Source organism: Limanda limanda, chromosome 9 (genome assembly GCF_963576545.1).
Source record: "Limanda limanda chromosome 9, fLimLim1.1, whole genome shotgun sequence".
NCBI classification, from domain to species: domain Eukaryota; kingdom Metazoa; phylum Chordata; class Actinopteri; order Pleuronectiformes; family Pleuronectidae; genus Limanda; species Limanda limanda.
The window spans coordinates 19,701,912-19,721,035 of record NC_083644.1 but is presented as its reverse complement, the minus strand read 5'-3'; the positions used below and the strand labels follow the sequence as shown (position 1 = coordinate 19,721,035).

At 41.4% G+C, this 19,124-nt stretch overlaps 1 protein-coding gene across 2 annotated transcripts; it reads left to right on the top strand.

Moving 5' to 3' along the window:
* Positions 1-226: 226 nt before the first annotated feature.
* tjp3 (tight junction protein 3) lies at positions 227-17,469 on the top strand. 2 transcript variants are annotated; one of them, XM_061077689.1, is made up of 30 exons: positions 227-644; positions 4,393-4,449; positions 5,430-5,551; positions 5,697-5,799; positions 5,917-6,205; positions 6,349-6,452; positions 6,560-6,749; positions 6,890-6,965; positions 7,404-7,501; positions 7,785-7,872; positions 7,982-8,161; positions 8,431-8,534; positions 9,069-9,153; positions 9,851-9,930; positions 10,203-10,299; positions 11,471-11,559; positions 11,687-11,759; positions 11,905-11,978; positions 12,321-12,384; positions 12,494-12,650; positions 13,073-13,181; positions 13,276-13,495; positions 13,589-13,794; positions 13,903-13,998; positions 14,100-14,179; positions 14,279-14,489; positions 14,649-14,749; positions 15,880-16,446; positions 17,093-17,151; positions 17,239-17,469. In XM_061077689.1, the coding sequence occupies exons 1-30, from the start codon at positions 558-560 to the stop codon at positions 17,357-17,359; spliced, it is 3,987 nt and encodes a 1,328-aa protein (XP_060933672.1). In that variant the 5' UTR covers positions 227-557; the 3' UTR covers positions 17,360-17,469. The 2 variants fall into 2 exon arrangements, with proteins under 2 accessions (XP_060933672.1, XP_060933673.1); XM_061077690.1 differs by lacking the exon at positions 227-644 and adding an exon at positions 1,251-1,589.
* The last annotated feature ends 1,655 nt before the right edge of the window (positions 17,470-19,124 follow it).

Sequence of the window (19,124 nt, the reverse complement as noted above, 5' to 3'; positions counted from 1 at the left end):
CGTTAACCATGAAGCACAGATACCGTCAAAGCTCTGTGTTGCCATGTTAATGTTTCCTGATCTTGAAAACACAGCAGGGTCTGTGTAGGAAGCCTTGAAAACTTTACTCAGAGCAAGCAGACCTATAGTGTAGCAAACACCCCATCAATTATTAACAGCCCAGTGCTCTCATTCCTCAGACGTAACCATAGCACCCAGCAGACTGAAACTCAGCCAGCAGCCCAGGACCTGCTGTAGCCTGGTGGGAAACACAACAACTTAAACCAAGTGGCTCACATACCAATGACAGTGGGAGCAAGTGGTCCTGTCTGACTTTATCAAACTGTCATTAAGGGAATAACTCGGACACAATGATGGTCACATGAGCTGTCTGGAGGCAGAAGAACATCTATTTATGCCTTTTTTTAATTTTTCTACATTTTAAATAGAATATTTTTAGCTGTCCTCTTCCTGTGGCGTCTCTGTGGATTGTATGACTTTTTGACGGTCCACATTATTCTGAGACGGTGCCTTAGTTTGTAAGCTGGTGTTGTTAACAGGAGAAAAACAACACTGTTATGATGAACCTGACGCAGCGGATAAAACTTTTGAAGCACTTTGGTTCTTTGCCCCCTGAGCCTCCACCTCCACTTCTGGTGGTGCCTGTAAGTGGATGCATGTTGATGAAGCTTTAACCACAAATTTTATTTAAGTCAAGTGTTCTTTTGTTACCAGAAGGATGATGATCAATGATCGGTCAGTGTCAGTTTGGCTTTATCATAAATACTACATGCAGGTAGTTATGGCGGATTATTACAGAGAAATAATTCTAAAATACAATTCAGATAAACTGTGGGTAACATTTTGTCATTATTTTACTTCTTATGTACTAGATCCTTATATGTATGTTATTTGGCTTATTGGCTTATTTAAAAGAAAGTAGAAACATTAGACTATTTGAAGTGGGATTTTATTAATTGTCACACAAATGTAGCATGTTTCAGTTTAGCGATTGGGAAAACCAGGAGCAGATTGTGTTGTTGTAAATGTCTTCATACTTGAGAGCAATATAAGTGATCAATAATTGATTACTTGTTCTTTCCGTGTCTAGCTGTATATTTCTACTTCAGGAGTTATGTCACAATAGTTTATCTCACTTTAGGCTGATGCAGGTCGACGCACATCTAAGTGATACCTGTTACATTTAAGATACTTCACTCCTCTGCTGTCTAATGTGCACAGCAGTGAAGCTCCACCTTAATCCATGTTGATTAAAGGGCACTGGAGAGTGACTGTGAGAGTGGGCAAAGGCTGGGTGGGGGAGGAGCGCTCCCGATGAGGTCTCTCCCCGCAGACACAGAAACACCACAGCTCGTCATATACGAGAAAAAAATAACTGCAGCAAGAGGTTTGAGACAGAGGCCGTCACCCTTGTGGATCTGATCTGAGGAACGAGTAACTGGAGTTGGATACCTGGGAACTGCTGTTGTTTGCCGTTGCCATATGGAATATAAAGAGCACGCTGTTCACTGACCTGCTGGAGGCCGCAGGTGTTTTGTTCAGCTTAGAAGTCCCAGTGGGAAATGGAAGTGAGGTTCATAGACCAAGTGGTAAGTGAGAGGGAGGAATATAAAGGATTCAGTATATCATGAGAAATGTCTGACTGTACCTGTAGCTGAACAAAGGACATGAATCATAAATGACCTGTATGAGATGTCAGCTAAAGGTGAAACCCTGAAGGTACACGTCTGCAGGTTTTGCAGCTTTAACCAGAAAACAGATGTCATATCTGTGTTGATATCTCTTACATTCTCTTTGCTAATTTCAGTTGGATCCATCAGTTGTTTACAGGAGCAAGGACTTGGCTAGTTAGACAACTTGTTAATGATTGAAGCATCGCGTTTGTTCAAACACCTGATTTGTTTGAGCTCATAGCATCCATGTGGTTTTAAGTCTTACTTTACACTCAGTTGTGGGATAACATAAAATTCACGACAGCAGCGACTATTTTTTAATCATATAACTTACATGACCTCATCCTCAGTTAAAGTTTAACTGATGGCTACAGTTATCTCTCTGAATGTAGATCCACTCAGTAGCTGAGTGTTGCAACATTATGATAGTTGTTTTACCTTGTTGTTTATCTTGTTGGCTCTTTGGTGGCACAGTTGAGAGAATGAGATCCAGATGTTCAGTGACTCTCTGCAAACATTGTGGTTGTTAGCTTTCACTGATTAGCCTATATTATAATTCATGGATATTCAATCTGACATATTCAGAGGACTGATAAACATAAGTGTCTGCAAATTGGTGCAGCTTGATTGAACACAAGTGGACTGTTGAGAGGTATATGTTTTTAAATTGACAGACTTTCATCTGTTCAAACATGAAATATTCTGACTCTCAGTTTCTGGCTTTGCTCACGATGTCCTCCACACCCTTGAAACTGTGATAAACTACAGTATCAAACAATGACATCAGCTGTCGTTTGGATTCAAATGCAGCAGGAAAACCAAAGGCCAGCTTTTATTTGAGCAATTTGTTCAGTTAATGAGTAACAGGGTCAAACAAACAGCCTACATTCACAGGTCACACTCTGTGCTCCTGCACTCCTCTTTACACCTTACACCCACCCGAGAGTTCAAAGTTGAGATTTTGACCCCTCAAAGATTAGTGGTCCCAGACACTGGTGGATGATGTACTTTTGTAAATCAGGGGCCATAAAGGGGCCACAGTTTACACAACACAAATCATATTTCAGTAAGGTGCACATATCAAGTCATTCCTCATTCATTGTAGCGCTATAGCTTTGAACAAAGCCACATGTCATTGAATATATAAAAATAAAAAATAAAATCTCCTCAAATTGTCATATTTGTCGGCAGTCTTGCCAGACTACTAACAGGACTACTTAAAGACTACTGGCAGGACTGGGCAGGGACCAATCAGTTATCAGAAGGAGCCAGTGTCCCCCGGCCCAACCCCTGACCCCAGCTCTGCCCCCTTGTGTTTTATGAAGTAAATTCACATTAAGTTTTTATATGATGCGTTTGAATGAGATCACATACTAGGCAGGTGTTTGTACACATTAACTTCCTCACCTGTCTCTATCAGTTCATTGTGCTCGTGTCACCTCCATTTTTTCTGCTCTCGAGTTTGAACAAATTCCACAAATGTTTTTTTTTTCTTTTTGTCATCTGACTATGACAGTACAACAGGGTGACGAGAGTAGCTGGCTTTTCCTGTTTTTATTTGGGCTTCCTCGCTGAAAGAAATATAGTCAAGGACCAGCCCACACTTTGTCTTGTTTGGTTTTGACAAGAGATAGAATGTGGAAAATGAGAAACACGACGGGGTGCTTTGTGGTTTGAAGTATAACACTGCCACAGAGAAAACGTACATGTTTTTGAACAGATGAGTAGAGATTCAGTCAAGGACTGCAGACTTTTGTCAGGTGATTTCATTCCAATGTGTATTTTAATTGGTGTGACTCTGATCATTTAACTCTTGTGTGAAATTCAGCAGTGAACCACCCACAAAAGTCCAAATATTAGATTTCTAAGTTTCTTTATTGATCCTTGATTCTGCGTTTATTTTGAAATATCATGGTGTTTCAGTTTCAGCATTAACAATCTTAAAAACAAACAAGCACTGAACTGAGAACTTGTCAGTCTACAAATGCTCTACAATTACACCTCCAGGGACAAGAGATTTGACAGAGTCAAACATAGAACTATGATGTGTAGAACAGGCATGATGTGTCACTCTAACAGGAAATGTAGTAATTTATATATATATTTACTTTTTACCCTTCTTTTTTATTAGTTAAATAAAATTATCTGATATATAATGAATATACTCATATGATCCATTTCTTTTTATTTAGTAAAATTGCAAAGATTTGCTGGTTGAAACTGGTAAACTGGTTTTAAACCTCTGGAGGCACCAAAAAAGGAAATTTACGATGTTGTGTTGTAATGAACTATAACTGATGTTTTTCATTACTTTTTGACCTTTTATTACCAAATGATTGTTCAATTAAAAAATTGAATAAGATAAATTGTGAGAGTATCCATTAATTACACCCTGCTTGTCTCTATACAAGGGTTTTCTATGTGTACACCTCCAGAACAATTCCCCAGTGATGTGCTGTTAGCATGAACGCACACACACACACATTCCATTTAGCCCCTCCTCCATACCAGTCAGGCAGGATTTGGACAGGTGAGAGCTGAGATCAGGCTGTGTCGTGCACACACTCTTTCTGTTCGGCTCAGGCACAACTGTCCTTCATGCAAAGACCTGGATTGTGCAGTAGGATAAATACATTATAATTTATTATTGTCGAATTTAAAATTGTATTGTACAAATATTATAGAATATTGATTGTTGTGTGTGTTTCTTTTTCTCCAGAAACCAGGCATGGAGGACTTAACAATATGGGAGCAACATACAATAACACTAAACAAGGTAAGCGGCTCTATGTTCTCTTATGCTAATGCTACATAGCTAATGGTAACACTACCAATCTAGCAGAAACATTGTGAGTTCAGCATTCAACCTTTTCTTACTAAGAGCTCTTAACTCTTGTTTTGCATCTATCTCTAATCACATCTTGGCCTCTTATTAAGTTAGCATGCTAACAGCTAGCCTCGGCCACGCCAACCCATCTTGTCACTTTGCAACAGGGAGTCACTGGAGCATACAGTCTGCTCTGTATAAGCTGGGCGGTTTAGAGGACGTATTCTAAACACTTGTCTTGTAACAATAGCTGAAGCTCTTGGCGAGCGAACCAACACCCGATTCCCGCCAAAAAAAGTACAGGGGCTGAGAACCAACAAAAAGCACCTTTTACAATCTGGGTTTATTGCCAAGTAGGTTTACACATACAAGGAATTTGCTGTGTTTAGAGCAAGCTTTAATATTAAAATATTTTTAAAAATACCAAACAATATAAAATATCTACAGTAGAGAAGGGAAAGAAAGAATATTTATATTACATTAAACGTTTGACACAAATACAAGAAGTGTAAGTAAATGTGAAGGTTTAACTTCACAATTATCTTTGGTGCGTTTGTGTTGTTTGGTCTGTGCTCAAAAGCAGAGGTGAAAGTCGAGCCTGGATGTTCGGCACAGAGGCAGTTTCACTATTGTTTCTGAGGGTATTGTGTAGGATTTGGGGGGTTTCAGCCGGACGGTGTTTCAGACCTCTCGGTTTCACAGCAGGTATTAAGAGCGACACGCCCTGCTGCACCCCACAGCACCAGCTGTTCATACGGAACACCGCTGGAATGTTCCCCTTCTCCCTCTATCGCTCTACTGTATCTCCCGCACACGCTCACACTCTCTGCCTACCTACTTTCCTGAATTCTCTCTCTTCACTCACTCATGTTACACTGTCATGTCTCGCCTTTCTTTTTGTTTCAATTTTCATTCTCTCATGATGGCAGGATCCCAAGCTGGGGTTTGGATTTGCCCTTTCAGGAGGAAAGGACAAGCCTCACCCAGATGGAGACACAGCCGTGGTGGTGTCAGACGTTCTGCCAAACGGACCGGCCATGGGACGACTCTTGTAAGTCTACAACCATCATTCCAGACATGACTGGATAAACTCAACTGTTTAACACTCGACTGTCTGATTGTACACATACCTAAGAGGTGAATGAACGCTTCAACAGAACAAGACTCACATGTGTTTGTTTCCTTGTGTCTTGCAGCACCAAAGACCACATTGTCATGGTAAATGGCACATCCATGGACAACGTCCACTCTAACTTCACCATTCAGATCCTGAAATCATGTGGCAAGACTGCGAATGTAGTGAGTAAAGAGCCTAAGCACCAACACCAAACAAAACACCTAAAATTACTTCTGTTATATCTGCTGTTACTGCTCAAGTCTCAACATCTTTGCCTCTCTCAATTTTCTCCTCTCCAGACAGTGAAACGCCCTCGCAAGATCCAGATTCCAGCCAGTACCAGGCCGTCTCGGGCCGCCTCCCACTCCAACCTGCTGGACCCGGACCCTCCTAGACGAGCACGTCGCTACTCTGACGGCAGCGACAACCGGACCAGCAATCGGTACAGAGCCCGCAGCACCTCGCCGGAACGTAACGGGTATGGAAACACGCTGCCGTTAATGTCGACGGGCTACAAGAGGCTCCCACCTCAGGATGTTCCAGAAAAGCCCCTCAGGACCACTTTGGTTAAAAAGAAAGTCACAGACGGTAAGATTTCTAGGAAAGAAACCTGAGTGTTCATGGGAGATTCTTACTCCACTACAGAACAAAAGTTCAACATAATCCACACGTCTTAACATTTCTGAAGTGCTGATGTCGGTCTGGTTCCTCTCATCTCCCTCTTTCTGCAGAGTATGGATTGAAGCTGGGTAGTCAGATCTTTATCAAGCACATGACAGAAACGGGCCTGGCTTCAAAGGAAGGCACATTGCAGGAGGGAGACCTCATTCTGAAGGTAACAAATGACTGATCCATCTGTTCATCTCCTGTATCAAGCCATGTGTAGTGTTTGAAACAACATGATCGTCACTTTGTGTTAATCGATTGGTTTTCTTTGACCAGATCAATGGCATGACGACGGAAAATCTGTCCCTGCTGGAGACCAAGCACCTGGTGGAGAAGAGCAGGGGCAAACTGACCATGACGGTGCTCAGGGACGAACGCAAGTTCCTGGTCAGCATCCCCGAAGTGGAGGACAGCGCCCCCAACAGTGAAGATGGCCGCCGCCACAACAGCAGCTCTGAACTTGAGGGTGAGGGAGGGAGCAGGGGAAAGTAAAGTGGGGTTGCAAACATGAGGATTTAAAACAAACTCTGAATTATTCTTTATTGTGTAAGAGAAGAGATAAAGAAGGATTTGGACTAGCAATTGTTCTCTTCTGTTTCCCATCAGATATTTCAGACATCGAGCAAGATATCCCTGTTCCCAGAACATCCCGTCCACCCAACCGAGAGAAACGGACACGCAGGTACACACAACACCTTCCACGCCACCTCATAACATTTAATCACCCTTCAGTAGAGGGAGTAGTTGTATAACAGGGTGAGGATTCCTTTCAGTCTTTGTGAAATAAAAACTAAAACTGGTCTTATCCCTGTCATTCAGTTTCACTTTCTAACCATCAAGCCATCTGCTGTCTGTGATTAAATAGGTTGTTCTTTGTCTTTCATATTTACCCATTTACTTAGAATACACAGCCTGCATCATCTGTCCTATTAAACAATGATGTATTGTTTGTGTAAAGCAAGCAAACAGATGGTGAGCCATAACATGATATAATTGTAATATTTAAGGCTGTAGTTAAGTGATTTTTAAATCGTCAATGTATATGTGTAGCAGTCAAACCTGAATTGGATTCCCTTTCGAAAGCCGTGAAAGATTCCTGTACCTCTGTCTTTTCCTCCAGGACGAGAGCTGAGCCTCCTCCACCCAAGTCTCGGGATTCCTCACCGATGCGCTCCACGTTGTCTCGGCCGTCTGTCGCGTCCTACGCCTCTCGCAGAGGTCAGTCCTGCACATTCACTGACTTACACCAGAACACATGTTGTTGATCACAAAACTGACAATAAAGGAATTCTCATTTCTCGTCTTCTCAAGTAGAGGTTTTTATAGCCTCAGAAAAAGCAACATTAACATGTTCTTAGATAAATACTGAGTCGAGCTGAGACTGGTTTCACGTTTCTGTAGCTGCTGGAAGTCACATTAAGCTTTAAATCCATGACACAAAGATCTAAGTACACAGTTGGGCAGAGATGGAGTTTGTTAATCTTTGTTGTTGTTTCTTCAGCTCCATCTGAGTCCGAGTCGGATCACAGCACTTCTCCTCCTCGTGTCAGAAGAGACCTGGACGTGAGGGATAAGCCCAGCAAGTACAAGTCAGTTCAAGTTCATTTGTCTTTCACAGTGACAAAATGTTCATCAAACTCTCTCTGGTTTGGGATAGTTTTTGATTTTCAACATCTTTTTATTTTGCCCTCTCTGCAGAACTCTCTCTGGTATGTCCATCCTACCCGACCCCCGGTCTTCACCTGTTGTCCCGAACTGGAACACCTCTCGGCCCTCCTCTTCTGCCTCACGGCCTCGCAAGCCTGTGTCGGAGTCGGACTCTGACCGCAGCGCTTCCCCTCCTCCAGTCAGAGGGAGCTCCCACCTAGACAAATACAAGTAAGGACCAGGCTTTATTCAACTCTAGGCTTAAATTCAAGAATTTTTAAGATTTACCTTCACAAACTGTGGAGGGAAATGTGTTTTTATTTTTTATTGTTGCCATGGCCATTTATCATTATATTTCTAATTAATAACGATTATAACAACTTAAACCTTTGTATGACAGACTCAGTCACAGCAACACTTAAAAATATAACTTTTTGATATTAGTTTTTGTCCCTGCAGATGGTTTTCTAACAGTTTTTTCTGCTTCTCTTTTTGTGTAGAGTTCTCCCTGAGCTGCCCCTCCACGGCCTAAGAGCCTCCCCCATCCCTGTTCGCCAGGAGCCACCGAGGAGGATTAACTCGCCCATCAGAGACCCAGCCCCAGGTCAGCACACACTCCTATTAACTCGTGTTGGAACACGTCCTGGACAGTCTGTCTCCCCTTTAACAATATTTGCCTTACCTTTAGTGTTTGCTGAAGAACAGGTGTCAACTGTCAAAAATGAGAAGAAAGCGACGGTTGATCTGTGCCGCGTTTTCAAACCATATGTGGAAATGATCAGTCAACTCTGTTTGATACAAGTGGTGATTCATGGCAGCATTGCTCCACATTATTTCTCTATATTAAACAAGCTGTTGCCAAGAAGATGAGTTTTTATGTGACGTCTGAGGTGGTAACTCATATTTAACAGGCAGCATAGGGGCTGATTAATCTAGAATTTGAATATTCCTTAATATATGTAAAGCTTTTCAAAAAGCTATATCTTTCAACCTTTACTTTTTGCAGATGTCAAAAAACATTTTCTTATGATGAATACAGTCACGAACCACACTTGTCACCTCATGCTGCAGCACAGTATAGACCACACTTTACTGCAGTTATACTGTATTTAATCCCCCCCGATCTCTTCCTCCACAGACTCCGGGTCCTCCTCCGAGGGCAGCTTGGCGCCTCCTCAGAGGCAGAGCACCACTTACACTCAAGACTCCCTAAGCAGATACAGGTACAGATGAAGGTCCCTCCAACCCCCACCCCCCCAACCCCCCCTTCTGAACCCCAACAAGATCTCATGGACTGGGGACTGAGCAGAATGTGAAGGCCTCTGTCATTATTAATAGCAGCTAATCATATGTTTTTATTTTTGTCTTTTTAGACATTAAATTACCTCTTTTTTTCTGACTGGAGATTTCTATTGATTTGCTCTTTTTTTGTTGTTTTTGCCTCAAAGCCTCATTTTGTAGCCTTTGATTTGCTAGGATTTGTGGTTTGGACTGTACCAAGTGTTTGTGTTTGACTTGTTTTAATCAATGAAATAAAAGTGACTTTCACTGAACATCTCCCTCTCCTGTATGTGGCTAAGTGTTGATTAAACCAAGGAAACTTATTAGTAACGACTCCAATCATATATGTGTAAATCTGCATGTTTTTAGTCAGCGTGTCAAAACATTTGTAGTGACCCCAAAAAAACAAATTAAGCAAGGAAAACTAATACTTCTAAAAGGTCAGTTTCGATCAGTGACGGTTAACCATCACAGAGAGAGCTTCCCTCAGAGATATGAAGGTGAATATTCAACATTTAAAGTTTCTTGCTCTCAGCAATAATCATCATATTAGCCACGAGCCCCCCCCCCTCTCAAGACGTGACTGAGATTTGTTGTCTTCCTCCTCCCTCACTCCCACCTCCCTCTCTTCTCTTCCAGAGTCCTGCCAACCGTTTCCTTGCAGCCTCAGGTGGAGCCGCCGCGATGGAGCACTGCCGACACCAGTCTGCCACAGAAAGGTGTGTGTGTGTGTGCATGATGTTTCAGGTGAAGTGTCTTGTGGGTTTGAGGAAAGCACTGTAACAACTTGTTGAGGGAGTTTTTGTATGAGCTTTGGATTGATTTTTTGAGAATCCTGGTAAAATCCAAAATTCCCAACCAAGTCATCTGCATATTGAGCTACTAATCAATGGATTTCTATCTAAATTCATCCCAAACAATTTAATGAAGTATGAAATATGTTACTAAAATACATTTCCTGACAATAGCCCTCCTGTATTGATCCTCATAGCTCGTTCAGAGACTGAGTCCGAGGCCAGTTATGCATCTGTCCCTCGCCGGGAGTCGACAGACAGCGAACCCTCCACTGTCGTCAAAAACAGATACAGGTGAGAGACACTTGATACTTTAATGTCATGAATCAAATGTTGACTGTCTACAGCACCAGAGCTCTCTCTCTCTCACAAGTCACCAGCATTTCACCACAGCTGAGTAACTCAAACATCCTTTCTCATAACCATGAACTATACACATGAACCAGAAAGGGATTTCTCACACTTAGATCTAACATAAACCTAAATTTATCCCCAACCAGCAGTGTTGACAGTAAACCTGATGCCTACTGAAAGTAACCTGAGCCGCTGTACTAAAGCAAAAATAAGGGCACATCACTTAATATCTAGATAGTCCGTTAAATGTTTGTTCATAGTCAACCAAACATCTTTACTAAAAGCACAATGTTGCACACCTTTATTGCCATATCAGCAGAGTTAATTGGAATTTCTCTCAATGAGCTCACTCAAATGTAGACAAGAAAAAAAAACACTCACAATACATCATAGAGTATGAAACACAGTAAAATCCCATCCCTAAAATAGAATAAAATATCCCTAAACCAATGTTAAAATGATTACAAACAACTATAAACCTCTATGTATACAATATATAGCTATGGCACAAGCACCTGTGAGATGAAAGTCAGCTGTGGTTATCAGTAGAAGTGAGCCACTAGATAAAGTACAGAGTAAAACATGCTTCTGCTTTACTGCCCTTTATTCAGAACCTACTGAGCGGCCGGTAGTGCAGGTCACACGCTTCTTCACTGTAGTGGTGTGTTAGATGATAGTGACATGGATGTGGGTTAAACTGCTTAATGCACACACACACAAAGATAAAAACATGCATTCTTGTTTAACATTAGTTGTGAGGATACTTGTTGAGATAATGCATTCCCTAGCATCTTAACCCTAACCTTAAAATCACAAAAATCCCTAACTCCATCCAGACCTCGAACCTGAATTAAAGTTTTCTCTAAACCTGCTCTCCGGCACAAATGTCCTCACAATGATAGGAAAGTGTTGTCTCATTGTAAAACACTCTGCACTGATATGACCTTTATGATCTAAAGTTACATCATCAGATGACAGGATTTCCTGAAAGCTGCAGATACACAAAAACAATCTGAGACATAGACTTGACTATCTTTTATTTCCCAATGAATTATGTACAACATATGACAACAGTTAAAAGACGTACATTATTTTTTTGTTCCTCTCTCAGAGTCCTTCCTGATTTAAAATCCACGTCAGTCGCTGTGAAGCAGGAGCCTTCTCGTCGTGCCCCGTCCCCCATCAGACCCCCTCCTGACGGTCAGTTTGCCCTCCGCTGTGTAACAATCCAATCCTCATCCTCTCTTCCTCTTTGTTGTCATCTGGAGTTTCGGAGTAAAGTCCTGACCACACTCTGTCGTCTCTGTTTCTCTACTTCACTCCTCAGATTCCTCAGAGTCAGACCAGCTGTCACATCTGAGGAGGTCGGGGAGCTCAGAGCGGGACGTGGAACACCGCAGGTACACAGTGAAACTACACACTCTGTCAAATAAACAAACACATCAGATGATAATCAGAAATAAGTGTTTTTTCCCCCTCATTGGGGCATTTCCCTTAGAGCTGTTGTAAACATAAACCTCACAGATGATGTCTTCTCCTTCTCAGTGTTCCTGGTGCTGCTAATGGAAATGCTACCATCAGGTCTGGGATCTCAGTGAAGAGCAACCCACCACCTTACTGTAAGGCACAGCCCTGACTGTGATGGGAAATGAAGCTCCAGGTTTCATAACTGTTGAATAGTTTCAGTAATGGATTACAGTTGATATTATTGATCAGCATCAAGTAAAGTAAAAACTTTTTCTGCCTCCTAGATCTGAGGTCACACTATCCCAAGTTTTGGGGGTGAAAATAAAAAATGACTTGTTTCCATACTATAAAATGGAACCAGGATCAATAAATAACTAAATTGAACTTAGAAATTGTAGTCTTATTTCAGAAAATATATGTCAATTAAATAGTTAGTAAAGTGATCATCTAATTTATTATTTACAATTAATACAGTCATTTCCTATCTCTTCCAGCCAAGACTGAAGAAGAGCCCATTTACTCTTTACCCCCAGATTCTTACCCATCATCTAATCCAGGGTGAGTATTGTTAATTCATCTGGATCAACGTTTTTCTTTATGTTCATTCACCAGGGAACCACAATCCTAATCCCTTTGCTTGTTTCCTCTGTCTGTCTACCTCCCTCAGGTACAGCTCAGACTTGCACACAGTGGCGTTTATGAAGGACGGCAGCGTGGGCCTGAGGCTGGTGGGGGGCAACGACGTCGGCATCTTTGTAGGTGGAGTTCAGCCAAACAGCTCCGCCTACAACCAGGGAATGAAAGAGGGAGACCAGATTATGAAGGTGAGATCCTGGTTCAATACACCTCTAGGGCTTGTTCCAAACCAATCATTTTACCTTGAATCAGTGGTGTATTTCCACAAACACTTAACCCTATTTAACGGCCAACAGTAAACCCCTGTGTTTGCATTAGTCTGCCAAAAATATATGTCAGCACAATATAACTTCTGTGGAGAGGTTTCTCACCTCAAAGCAGGTGTGACCAATCGGCTCATTCTCTCCAGCACACATTCCTATTATTATGTTCTGTTCTTGGTTTGTTTCATTTTTATTTAGTTTTCGGTACTTTGAAAGGTGCAATATCTTCTCCTTTAACCATTACCTTGTACATATTATTAAGATCATATAATTTGACAGTTTTTAGTACTGTAGCATTTCAGAGATAACACATCCTTTAACGAAATGTTCTCCCTTTTTTTCTTCAGGTAAATAACGTAGATTTTGGTCATTTCACACGTGAAGAGGCAGCAAACTTCCTGCTGAACATCAAGAAAGGAGAACAAGTGGCGATTTGCACCCAGAACAAGATGGACAGTAAGTGAAGCAGCATAGAACTGATCCGAGGTCAACTTCCTTTCAGTCTCCGCTAGTGAGACAATTTTTAATCCTAAATGTATTGTCTCTTCAGTTTATAAGAAGATCATCAAGTCCAACCTGGCCGACAACTTCTACATCCGCACCCACTTCGACCACGAAGCCGAGGGCCCCATCGGTCTGAGCTTCACCAGAGGGGAGGTGTTCAGGGTGGTGGACACCATGCACCGCGGCAAACTGGGCAACTGGTTGGCCAGCCGCATGGGGAACAACCTGCACGAGATGGACAAAGGCACCATCCCCAACCAGACCAAGTCAGGAAGAGATGAAAAGACAAAGATAGAATTCTAGTTTAACCAAGGCCCATAAGTTCCTAAGTTTTTATTTTCCTCATTCATCTCCTGCAGGGCTGAGACGCTGGCCAGCATCGAGCAGTCACAGCGGGCGACTGGAGAGAAGCAGCTGACAGGACCCAGAGCAGAGTTCTGGAAACTACGGGGTCTCCGAGGGAACAAAAAGAACGAGAAGAACGTGCGTCGGAGTCGAGACGACCTGCTGCACCTCACCATTCAGGGCAAATTCCCGGCTTATGAGAGAGTCCTGCTCAGAGAAGGTTGTTTTTCACACTCACACACACACAGACGATATCGTGTAGAATCGTGTCCTAACTCGCTGACTAGTTGAACAAGTTTTAATAATCCTGGATTGTTTATGTCTGCAGCTAATTTCAAACGGCCGATTGTCATTCTGGGTCCTCTTAATGACATTGCCATGGAGAAGCTGTCCAGAGAGATGCCTGATGATTATGAAGTGGCAGGTTGGTTTCTTTTTCTCGTCACTTTCTGGCCTGATTCTCAAATTCAGAACAACAAAATTTAGATTATTCTTCATTAATTAATCTTTTTTTTTTTATGGCAGAAATGGTTCCTCGCAGTGGAGGAGGAGACGGCGGCTCCACTGTTATTAAACTGGACGCAGTTAGGAGAATAGCAGAGAAGGTGAGTCAGAGTCAAATCAACAAATAGAAACAAAATCCTGTTTTCTTTGTTTTCTTTTTTCCCCTCACACCCTCTTTCTCATGTGTTTTATATCTTCAGGACAAACACCCTCTGCTGGACATTACTCCTACTGCAGTGGAGAGACTCAACTACATCCAGTACCACCCCATGGTGCTGTTCCTGGACCCCCACAGTCGTAAGGACGTCAAGGCCATGAGGCAGAAGTACAGCCCCGACTCCAACAAGAGCTCCAGACGCCTTTACACACAGGCGCTCAAGATGAGGAAACACTGCAGCCACCTGTTTTCATGTAAGAAACCAAGTATCTCTCTGTGTCACCAGTCACACCTGGGAACTCGTTAGACTAAAAACAGTACTGCTGTTATGTAGGTTCTTTATTTATTCACTTGTTCCCGACAGTTACACGTGTAGATCTACCATTTGTATAATGTGAATGTTTCCCCTCCAGCACGTGTTGACCTGCAGCCCAACTCACACGCCTGGTATGAGAGCCTGAAGGATAAGATCCGCCACCAACAGTCCAAACCAGTCTGGGTGTCTGAAGTCACGGTATGACTCCCAGCTCCTGCTGAGACACACACACACACACACACACACACACACACACACACACACACACACATACAAACACAGTTAGGCACAAATTATATCTGCAATCAAACATTTGATTTTGATTGATTTGATTTCAGTTTTAATTTATGAATGCTTTTTTACTCTTTCACATTCAAACATCGAGGGTTATGGTGAAGTCTGTTGCTACAGTCTCATGAAAAATATTCAGGAAAGTCAACTTTCAAGATTGAGATTCTTTAGATACAGATTGTTGTTATGATCCGTTAGATCATTTCTGTCATACAGTCACACTGTTACAGAGTGCTGCTCGCCTGGTTATTCAAAATCCATTAATAGTGAACGTGTACAAATTCCACTAAAATTTACCACTGCACTTCTTTGGGCCCCCAGCTCCACACCTGTCAAGTTTGAATTATCAAAGAACATTTTTTGAGATTTTAAAGAAACCGATATCCCTCACATTATATTTTGTATTCACAGAAATTTAGTATGTATTATTTATTCATAAATTATATATTTTAATGTAGTTTTATATAGGCACAGCAAACGCTTAATTTGTTTAACTCTTTATTCATAGTGGTTTTACATACATAATAAATCTAAATCAAGTAAAGCACCTAAATGAAAATGGACATTTGACAAGTAAATGACAAAATATGTGAATGGATAAATAACTGTAACTGCATATACAATTAATAAATAAAAGGAAACATTAATGAAATACATTTAGATAGCTAATAAACAGGGAATCAAGAAAGAAATGTAAATAAAAACACTTTTGTACGACATTCAGTGTTCTACAGACTTCACTGCTCATCTAGCAAGAGGCACAAGGCAGTTGTTGGGTGAAAACAACGTTCTGGTGGTCCTTGATGTGCTGTAAACAGGGTCGTTATTATAAAAACATCTTGTGAGAAACCCTTGATAATCTCCATCATTTCCTTCAACCAGGTCGCAGAGATTTCACAGTTTCAAAACACATGTTTCGGCACAGCAGAACAAAAGTTTATTTTCAGAGAGCACATGGTTTTCTTATCCATCTTACAGTTTGTAATACATCTGTTCTTGTCCAGTGACAAACTAACATGACTTGTCTGTCTGTCCAGTTGGAGAGTGGTGGAGAGGCGGACCTGGATGCTCTGGACCAAACTCAGTCAGACTACCTCAGTGCTGCCAGTGACCTGGAAGACACTGACGGAGAGCCCTACACAGACGGAGAGGCCTACACCGACAACGAGGACCTGGAGGAGGCCTATCCCGGTCAGGAGGCCGCCCGGTCAGGAGGAACACGGCTGGCTGGAACCGCTTTAGCCCGATCGTCTGAGCCGGCTTTCGGGCACCGCAGCCCCGTGTTGGACCCCGAGCCTGACGCCTACTCACTCAGAGAGATCCCACCTCTGATGCACGTTCCTGAGCCCAGATCAACCCACCAGGACGATTACAGCCCGTCTCACAGTGCCGCTGAGGAGGACGAGCCCACTCATCGCAGCTTCACAGACTCCGACTTCGGCGCACTGGAACCCACAACACCATCAGAGGGCCCTCCAGATTTTATAGCCCCAGACCCCACCATGCAGCACGCGGTGAAAGAGCCCTGGCAAGCTGAGGTGGAGCATGAGAGCCCACATCATCCCAGCCTGTCTGTCATCGAAGACAAACTTCAGCAGGCAAATGTAATGTGGCTTTGATTAAGAGGACCATACCTGTGCTGTTTAATGTGTAACCCCATCGAATCTGGAGGTCTTCAGAGCTGAGAAGAGAGAAGAATATTGACTGTCTTCTGGATATTTTGTAGAACACCACAGGCGATTTAAATATGGAAACTCTCCCTTTAGGAAATTGCGACGAATAGTTAGCTGATTATAGAATTGATGTTAGCTGCAGCCGCTGTGCACTCTACATTAATGTGTTTGATCTGGATCCACATCTGATGACACCAGAAGTGGGAGATGGGAAAAACCTTCTAAATTGAACCCAAATGTATAGCTCATTTTAAATTATCACTGTTAAGGCCGGTTTAAAGTCTTTATTAGAGCACTTATCCTACTGAAATCAGGTACTGATGGAAAATGTATCATTGTAACAGTGACTGCTTTGGAAAATGGTCATGAGTGTTGTACGGTTTTCTTGATTTGTAGTAAATGAGCTTTAAATCCGGAATTACTATTATAGTTTTACGCCACTTACGAATCTCTTAATGAAACTAGGATTATTCAGGCTGTTAGTTTTTGCAGTGAGCTGTGTTCTTAATCATTAAAAATCAATTAGAACAATGATATGAGAAATCCTTGTTTAAAATCCTTCTGGTTTCCCCCTCAGGCTCGTTTTGCAGAGCCACAGGCAAAAGTGGAGGAGAAGAAAGCCCCTCAGTTCATTGTGTAAGTCTTCTTTTGCTCTCTGTGGGTTTTTGGCAGTAATAGAGGCTCTGTGATCGTTGTAAACGTCTCTCCTCTGCTCTTCAACAGGCTGGCACATCATCACCAAGCAGTGCAGTTCAGACGCACACAGATCCGAGGCAGCGACAGCTCGGAGGACGAAGACGAAGAAAAGGACGACATTGAATGGGGCCCTGCAACAGAACTCTAGACACGTTGAGGAGGAAAACTGGAATCCAATGATTTTTGAAAAGGACATGGAAAACAATTCACTCCTTCAAGAAACATTGATTTCTCGGATTTCTTTTTTATTTTCATCTGACAAATGTTGCTGTTTATTTAAACAGCAACATTCAGACACAATTCAAGATGCTTCCCAAAGGCATAGAATGAATTCAAACGTAAGAGCTATCTGAGGATGTTGGTGGACTGGTTCAGAGGGTCTCGTTCACGGGGGGCAACCGAAGAAACTGCTGTGTGCAAGATCACCACAGCGTTTCACTTTGAGTTTGAAAGTGTAAAAAATGTTGTGAGGTTAATGTTCCGATCAAAGTGCCTGGTTTTTCCAGATTTTTATGTAAATAGCCCTATGTGAAACAAATCAGCATTCTTTTGGTAACTGCTACTGAATGTAACATGTACGCAAACTGGAAACTAAGTGAGTCTCTTTGTTTTTTTTATGGAAATATAGCAGGGCGTTTAAGACATATTTGAATGACTCTTTCTACATTAAAGTTTTCCTCATTTCAAAAGCGGTTTTTGTTCAATCATCACAGAAAGACTTAACCTATATACGTCTCTAATGTTCATAAGTAACCACTTTTAACCCTGATCACTGCTAATCAATCAAATGAGATATGGATGCGACTGGTGTGAAAATATTTCTTCTTGATGTGGACATTGGAATTTTAAAGCGGAGCGTGACAAAGATTGAAATGGAAATGTTTGAGCTGTGAGATTTGTTCCTGAGCCTCCAGAGCTAATTCAATAAAGTAAAGTGGGCAATAATATAACTTTTTGTAAGGTAATATATAAACCTTTTAAAGCACAATATAATGTATATAGTATTTTCATATTATCCTTTAGAAAGGGAGCTTATGTTGTAGCCTACAGCCGCCCTGCAGATTTCATCACTTCAATAAATCCCTTATTGTTGTACTTGGACGATACCTATTCTTGAATCAATCCATCTGAATCAATCAAATGATCACAAAGCAACATGGGACAGGGAGGAGGAACTTTCATGTCAGTGGATATGATTTTATTGTTCAGACCTTCTCTGAAGCTAATGTCAGTATAATGAGAATGTTACTCAGAAGAACAGAAGCCTCCACCAGGGCCCAACGAAATAATGGAAGTGGTCTGATAACCAAAATGATTTTTTAATAATAATGTTTATATAGTACTTTTAACAATGGTCAAAGACCTTTTGCATAGTTTAGAAAATAGAAAGCAAATAATACAATTTAAAACGTGTCATAATCACAATCACAATATTTGCCATAATAATATAGTTAAGCAAAGTGACAATAAAATCTTGGGATAGAGCCTCAATCTGCACCTTTCCATGATCATGCATACAAACAAACAAACAAACAGATGAAAACAACCTCCTCTGTGAGATAATTTAAGAGATTTATTGTTTCAGAATAAGTTTTTAAATATTTGCATATAAATATATAGTTTAAAACCCATTCCTTTTTTTATGTGGTTTGAATTCATCATAATTATTATCATTATATAATTTTGTATCCATCTATCTACATGGCTAAATAAAATATGATCGGCGTTTTGAACACATCTACATAACCACATAATATAAAATATGTCTGTGCCGTAGATTCAGTGGTAAAGTTAAACTTCGCGTATTCAGCAGATTTAAATTGCAAAAACGTATTTAACACGTTTTTTTAACACGTGATTTTTTAATAATAATGTTTATATAGTACTTTTAACAATGGTCAAAGACCTTTTGT